We start from the raw sequence: 8557 nt of genomic DNA, 5'->3' as shown, positions 1-8557 counted from the left end.
AGGCGTTCCGGAAACATTGATAGAAGCAGGCAACGACGAGGTATGGAACTCTTGGATGATTATTTTGTTTCTAATAGTGCATTCCCTGATACGTACTTTAGACGTCGTTTTAGAATGGAACGACATTTGTTCAACAAAATCATGATTGCTGTTTGCAACCATGATTCTTATTTTGTGCAAAAAAAAGATGCTTTTGGTGCTATGGGTCTACTGCCGGAGCAAAAAATTACTGCTGCCTTGCGGATGCTTGCATATGGAGCATCTGCAGACCAAGTGGATGAGATAACGAGGATGGGGCAATCAACCATTCTTGAGTCCCTGATGAGGTTTTGCGGAGCAATCGAATCTATCTACACCGCTGAGTACCTCCGCAAACCCACACACATGGACTTGGAGCGGCTGTTGAAGAAGGCGGAGATGCGTGGCTTTCCTGGGATGATTGGAAGCATTGATTGTATGCACTGGACGTGGAAAAACTGTCCAAGTGCATGGCAAGGCGCTTACGGGGACAGAAAAGGGGCAAAAAGTATCATTCTGGAGGCGGTGGCATCTTTTGATACATGGATTTAGCACGCCTTTTTCGGGGTCCCGGGAGCTCAAAATGACATCAACGTCCTTGCCCAATCCCCAGTGTTCAACGATGTCCTGCAAGGAAAGGCACCAAAAGTTACATATGAGGTCAACGGACGTATGTACGACGGGCCATACTACCTAGCTGACGGCATCTACCCGCGCTGGTCAACATTTGTCAAAACCGTGCCACGTCCGCGGAGTGCGAAGGAAAAACACTTTGCAAGCTGTCAAGAGGGGTGCAGAAAGGATGTGGAGCGTTGTTTTGGTATCCTCCAAGCTCGCTGGGCGATCGTCAGGGGTGCGGCCAGATTGTTTGATGTAGAGTCGCTTCGATCCATCATGATGACCTGCATCATTCTTCACAACATGATTGTGGAAGATGAGTACGATTATGAAGCTGTTGATGAATATGAGCCAGACCCGATGAACAATTCAAGAACACGTATATATTGTGCTCATGACGCCACCGATGACCCCGTGCAACATGAGCCATTACAAAGGGATGGACGTTACAATGAAAGACTCATTCAACGATATACTGCATTTCAAATGCCAGACATGCACAATGCCCGACAAATTGACTTGATAGAGCACCAGTGGGCATTGAAACAAGCTGAGGATAATTAAGTTCATTTTAGTGTGTTATTTTGAATTTGGTATGTTTATGTTATTTTATTTGGTGTGTTTTATTATTTGGTATGTTTATGTAATTTTTTTATGTTTATGTTTATGTAATTTTTTTATGTAATTTTTTTATGTTTATGTTTATGTAATTCTTAGTATGTTTATGTTTATGTTTATGTAATTTTGTTATGTTTATGTTTATGTAATTCTTAGTATGTTTATGTTTATATTTATGTTTATGTTTAATGGACTTTTAACAACATAAATAACTTACCAAATTAAATAACTTACCAAATTAATTCTTAATATAAATAACTTACCAAATTAATTTGAATAAATATTCATGAACATGGAAACAACATAAATAATACAAACAATAAATAATAAATTACAACCCAAAGTGATTGGAAAATTATGGGCTCCGATTACAAAAAGTACTCTATTCATCATCACTTAACCAATTTGTGCTGCTAGGATGATCTTCTCTTGCGGTGCTAGAACCACCTTGGCTTGCTATTGTTTCTCTTGCACGCCTCCTTCGCACCACGTCCGCTTTGTCTGACTTCCAAAAAAATTTAGAATTTGGAGACTTCCCTTCTAAAGACATGTTCATAATCTCACGATCTTGTTGAGCTCGTCTTTCTTCTCTAACATGTTCCCTTTCTTGCCTAAGTAGCTCTCTTTCTCTCTCATTAGCATAAAATTCTCTCTCAACAGCTGCTGCTTTTGATGCCTTATCAGCCTTATCAGCCTCATCTTTCGCCAGTTCCCTCGCCAAAGTCAATTCACCTTGGCGAGTAAGTTCTTCCATGAACTTTGCATAATCGTTCTTGGAAGCACTCCCTTTTCTCTTTGTAGCCTTCTTACCTTGAGGCCTAATTGGAAAACGGGTCGAACCCGACGCTTATTCAGGGAGGGGCGTTTCGGGCACTTCTTCTGCATCATCTTCATGAACATGATCGGGTGTAGAGTTTAGAGGGGTGCTGTTCATGTGCACTTCTGGACCAACTGGCACAACTCTAAATTTAGGACAATCTTTGACAATATTCCAACATTCCCACCGGTTGAATGATTTATTTTTGCCTTTGGTTTTGGCAGCATACCAAGCTTGTGCTTGAAGTTCCTACACAATAAAAATAAGTAACAAATAAATAATACAAATAAATAATTATAATGAAAATAAGTAACTAGCAAATATATACATATATATATATATATATATATAAGTAACAAAGATAATGAAAATAAGTAACAAAGCAAATAAGAAGGCTTCAAGTTTAGTAAATAATGAAAATAATTAACAAATATATATATATATATATATATACATTAATTTTAATGAAAATAAGTAACAAATAAATAATACAAACAACATAATTATAATGTAACAAATAAATGTAACAAATAAGTAACAATAACATAATTATAATGTAACAAACAACATAATTATAATGTAACAAATAAGTAACAATAAATAATAAATTTTGTACGTAACAAATAAAGAATACAAACAATAAATAATAATATCTTGTTACCATATCCGAGTAATTTTCCCCACTTCGAATATTATTACTAGCTTGTGCCAAAGCGTCTCTCCACGTACTAAACGATTGGCTAAGTAATTTCCAACGACTGGACATCGATTCTTTGGTTCTTTTCCCACCAATTTTCTCAAGATAATTGGTATGAATAAGACTCCACATTTCTCGCAACTGCATCTCATTACCCGTAAGCGAACTATGAGTAACTTCAACCCAGCTAGTACACAACGCAACATCTTCAATAAGCGACCAATTCGTACCTGCACCAGTGGTCATTTTGTTGAAAAAAAATGGATTCAAACTTTGAGACAAAGAAAGGAATGTGATTGAAAGTGGTTGAGAAAATATGAAATTGTTGTGAAGGTAGATGATAATAAGAAGGTATTTATAGAAAAGTAAAAACAATTTTTTTTACAATTTTTTTCAGATTTTTTTTTGAATTTTTTTGAATTTTTTACATTTTTTTTTGAATTTTTTTGAATTTTTTACATTTTTTTTTGAATTTTTATTCAATTAATTAATCTCTGCCGTTGGATATAAAAAAATTTGAATTCCAACGCTCCAGATTGTGCCACGTGTCACAACGGTAACTTTTCAGATTTTTTAAACTATTTTTTCATTTATTTTTTAATTTATAAAGCATTTTAATATCCACCGTTGATCTCAGATCGAACGGTGGATATTAAATCTGACAGTTTTAAAATTTTTTACCGTTGAGATCTAACGGTCCACATTAAGTGACCGTTAAGATCTAACGTACCGTGGGAAGCCACGTGGCTTCCCAACGGTAACAGACAAAAGTTTTTTTTTTTCTGATTAAACTGTCAGGACGCGCCCCCACGCGTGCGTGGGGTGCACGCGCCTGACACAAAAAAAATAAAATAATACGCTGACGCCACCCTGGCGTCAGCATGACGTCACTCCCACCCCGGGCTCAAGGCCTGTCGATTCCTCACGGGCCTGGCCCTCGGGCCTCCCCCGTCCCCCGGCCTGCGTCACGCTGGACGCCTTCCACCGGCCCTCGGGCCTTTGTTCTGGAGCCGGTCCCCCGAGCAAATTGCAACGGTGGGAGTGCTCTAAGGCGGTTTGCACAGAGATGTAAGGCTCATTTTGGTTTTGCTAAGTTTTTCTTGTTTGTGACATGCAAGTTCTTGACACTTTCTAAACAACAATCTAACATTAAAGTACAAATATAATGGTACGTATCACTCGGTAGTATAGGTTTTGCAAAATCGACCTGTTAGAAAGATGCACTAGATTTCTACATGCAAGATGTAATCATTGACAACTTACTAATGATAGTCTAGCCTCCAACATATAATTTTAACAACCAAAGAAGAGGTGATGTGTTATTAAACTCTAATTGCTCTTACAAAGGTTGATGGAACTTGATGTTTGATTGGGAAATCCATCTACTTCAAGCACATGGAGTAATGAAGTAGGAGGAATCTTCTGAGGGCAATGCTCTCAAAAAGGAACTCTCGTGTAAACCACACGCTCATATATTAACCTGGATGTACAAAAGTATTAATTGGAAAACTAAAAGGAAAGTGATTTTTGCAGATCATTCTCCTCTTGCTCATTTCTAACCGTTGTAGTTTGTTTATTTCTAACTTTTGGATTGAACAAATCGTACAAGAATCAAATGACATAAACAAAATGAGGTGTAATAGATGAATGTGAGAGTTACCGGAGCAAATTATGCTCCAGATGACCGGAACAAATATTAACAAGAAGAATGTGAGAGAGTTACCGGGAAGAAATAAAATACAAAAAACTGGACGCAGACTTGTGCGGTAATGCAATTGACATTAATACAAGGTTTTAAGTGCATCACTGAAACATGTAGCGCAACATACTAAGTTAATACACACTGGAAGTTTTCTTTATCATATTCTATTCATTCTATTCAAAGGTTCCATGTACGTCATGCTACATCTCTGCGGCAAAAGATTTACCGCATCCACATGTCTGTGTAGCATTGGGGTTCTTGAAAGAAAAGCCTCCACCGATAAGAGCATCACTGTAGTCTAATTGCATGCCATACAAGAACAGCAGGCTCTTTGGATCACAAACTGCAAAACAAGGGGAAACCGGAGTTGAAGTATCCTTGGCAAGCACAATGCATAAGTTATTGAGAAAAATCCAAACAAACCCAGTGCAATGTAATATGGCATGGCATAATCAAATAGTCAAAATACAATCAATCACCCAGACAACGGAATGGTCAAGGGAGAATGTAAAACATATATACTCAGCATCTTCTGCTCACAAACTTTTTGTTGCATAAGACCACATTAAGTGAGTAGATCTATTAGGCAAAGTGGAAAATGGTGCCCAAATCTTGAGAAAATGGGGCAAAGAGAAATTTGGACTAGTTGAGAAGTAGTTGTGGAGATTTTCTTTGGAAAGGGAATACCTGTGAAATAATATCATCATAAGCAGATATTGCCTCGCCGACAAATAGAGGTTGACGCCGAAGCCAAGGTCAGATATTGGTAATTACAGTCTTTGTAGTTCCTTACGTAATAAATGCAGTTTACACATACACTTTGTACGCTTATTGTCTTTTAGTCACTCTATGTTACACGACTAATGTACTGGGTATCATAAATTAGTATTTAGAATTCCCATGTATATTAATGTGGATCTTTCGTGATTCATGTAACAGTTAACCTATTGAAAGGATACTGTGTAAGCTTTTAAAATCATTTTTAGTGAAAAGAAGTTCTGAATTTTCTACTTGTGTGTGAGGCACAGCAACCTCAGGGTGATCCCAAGGCACCTTCCATGTGATGCCAAACGCCGGTGTGGTGCCAGAATTTTTCTAGTTTGTCTGTTGGAGTAATTCCAATACACCTTTGTGTGATGCCAAAGGCTGAAGTGAGTCTAGATGTCTACCATGTTCCTAACTATTCCTATTGTCCTGCATCCGATTGCAAACCATTGTTAAGATGCCAAAGGCCCGAGTGAGTCCGGATATCTACTATATTCCTATCTATTCCTATTGTCCTGCATCAAAGGTTCAACTAAAATCCCTTAGAACTTCATGGGATTCATCTTTTCCAACTTGTTGTGGGCAATGGGAACATAATTAGGTTTTGACAACATAAACTGATGGGGGAATTCATTCGTGATTATTATTCGCGTCCTGTGATCAGACATAAAAAGTAGATTTCAGATCTTCCATGAAAAACTGCATTGGGATTGGAATATTCAACTTAGCAATGCTGGTTTTTAAATACGACAGACTGTCAAATGTTGACATGAATACAGCAAGTCCTAAAGATGACTTTGTATGAAAGAAAGAAAGTGTCTAGACAGTTTAAGATATTCATGAGAATGCTTCAACATGCACCCTCAGGTAAATGAACAATCAATCAGTCATCTACAAGGCTACTAAAATTGAGAGTGGAACTCGTGCAGTCATAACACTAAAATACAACAAGTAACACACAGATCGATTATCTGTCACAAATAAGCACCTGCCTCACATGACAAAGAGAATGAAAATATAAAGACTTACCCATAATCAAGCCATTATATTCAATGATAGAATCATCTGGCCTTGCATTTGCTTTACTCTCGAAGTCCATGGTATAAGACATGCCGGAGCATCCACCCTGTTTAACACCAATTCTCAAGCATAAGTCTTCGCCGCGTTCAGATCTCATCTTATTGAAGTGCTTCAATGCGCTGTCTGTAAGTGAAATTGCAGGTGCGAGCCCCTCGGTTTTTGGCACAGCTGAAACACAAACAAATCTCAGTACCATTGGATTATGAACCAAACGTAAAAATCACTGGAGAAGAAAATGTCAAATTATCAGAGAGATGGGCCAAAGGCCCATTTTCAACAACACTGATATTGTCCCCAACTTGGTAATTACCAAGTGCCCAGTCCGCCAAGCGTCAGGTTTTATTACAAATGGCCTCGGTATTAGTTGGAGTGGGATTGAGATATTTAAACTCTTTTTTTCTCAGAGATACGGTCGATGTGAGATATGTCAACAGAAACTAAACCTGTTTTATCACAGGACTCAACACAACAATCTCAAACTACAGTCAAATCATTTCAACCAGAAGTTGGCTCAAGTTCAGCTAGTAAAAACTCTAGTTCACTAGGTATATAAGAGCATACCATGTACAAAACCCAAAATTCAAACAGCATCATTTGTACAACATGATTGATGAAATTGAAAAGAAAGACAATACCATTTCTAACCTACTCAGATCAATTTCAAGTCAAATCGAATCAAATTCAAAACAGAAGCAAATTAATAAAAATATAAAATTGTAACCACAAACTGAATGAGAAAAAAAAAACAAAACAAAGACAAATTTTAATACAAAATACCCGAAATTGAAGTTGATCGAATTGAAATGGGTTTTCTACGGCTGAGGCTAATCGACGAAAGCCGAAAAGATACTGAGGTAGGAGGTAAGGAGGTTGAAGGGGCGTTCGCCGGCAGACGAACAAGCGATGGGCAGTGCGTGGTAATTGCAGACAGCGCCATCGTAGAAGAAGAAGTGAAACTGATTTTCTCGGGGTTTCCTTTTCTTCGTTTTCTTTATTTTACAGAATCAGAAAATATGTAGTTATATATGTGTGACTCTGGTTGGGAGATTTTGAACAGAAAGATCCTAGCCGTCGAATTATCTGATAGTTTTCGTTGAGTGAGTGATGCATTCAGTGTTGCGCTGATGGATTATAGATACGGCTCTTATTAAATTTGCTAAACCCTTTTCATTTTTTCAATCAAAAATCAAGAAAAATACGTTTATGTTGGAGTCATATTTATAATAAGAATGTAATTATATAAATCTTAGAATATTTAGTGACATCTTAGAATATTCTCTAAGTTAGATATTATCCTATTAGAGTTGTAATCCTATTAAGGTAAGATTTAATCCATCTTACTACTATAAATAAAGACACAATGGGATGATATAACACAGCTCACAATTAAATCTTTATCTTCTCTCTCTTGTCGCCGGTCTCCCCATCTTTATTCCCTTAGAATAGTTTAGTAAATTAGGCCTACAACATTTTATCAGCATGCTCTTGCTAGAAGCTAAGCAACTGAAGAATTGTGGAGGAGGCTTTCTTCTACAAAATTCAAAGGCTTTTATTTGTTTTCTACCAATCAGGTACGATTAAAATAAAATAAGATATTTGTATTTTTCTTCATATATATATATATATATAGCTTCAATATTAATGAAAACTGAAAGATGAACAAATGTGCTTATTATAAGGATGATAACTCAATTACCACTCGCTTGACTCTGATACAAAATGGGGCGGAAGATTTAATGGTAATAACGATGAGGATGACTAAACCAAGGGCAGTAACCAAGATTAAATATGCCATGAAATCAATTGTTATAAACAAATAGAAAGAATTGAACAAATGATTGGTATGTGTTTACCTTGAATTTGGGATATTTAATGAATTGGTTGTGAGTAAGGATTTTATGCCATTTAGAATCAGTTGTTATGAAAATATTATTCATAATGAAAATAATGAATTCAAAATAATGATGCAAATATAATTTGAAAATAAGTTTTATTGCAAAACTTACACTAGAACTTACAATTGATTTACTTAAGATTGAGTTAGCAAATACGAAAATGACTGATGAAAAGGATATTGGTGTATACAGGCATCCTTGACATTTGAAAATTAAAAGTGTTTACAATGTTTTATTTCCTTGGGTACAATGTGAACTCAAAGAAAACTTTTACTATTGACATTTGAAACTTTCTCCTCTGTAGTCCACCTCTTATAGACTTGGAAAAGAAGTTGGATGATGATTTG

The 8557-nt window shown here is 36.6% G+C and overlaps 1 protein-coding gene across 1 annotated transcript; it reads right to left on the bottom strand.

Annotated features, from left to right (window-relative positions):
* Positions 1-4384: 4384 nt before the first annotated feature.
* Positions 4385-7281, bottom strand: LOC103928961 (iron-sulfur assembly protein IscA, chloroplastic). The gene is made up of 3 exons (XM_009338093.3): positions 7093-7281; positions 6265-6483; positions 4385-4813 (listed from the first exon to the last, which is right to left on the bottom strand). Exons 1-3 carry the CDS (start codon positions 7250-7252, stop codon positions 4671-4673), a joined length of 522 nt encoding a protein of 173 aa, XP_009336368.1. The 5' UTR covers positions 7253-7281; the 3' UTR covers positions 4385-4670.
* Between the last annotated feature and the right edge of the window lie 1276 nt (positions 7282-8557).

Source organism: the organism of the source record quoted next, unplaced genomic scaffold, assembly GCF_019419815.1.
Source record: "Pyrus x bretschneideri cultivar Hongxiangsu unplaced genomic scaffold, Pyrus_bretschneideri_v1 Contig18, whole genome shotgun sequence".
Classification (NCBI taxonomy): domain Eukaryota; kingdom Viridiplantae; phylum Streptophyta; class Magnoliopsida; order Rosales; family Rosaceae; genus Pyrus; species Pyrus x bretschneideri.
Note: the sequence above shows the minus strand (reverse complement) of the source record. Positions and strands in the feature narration are given on the sequence as shown.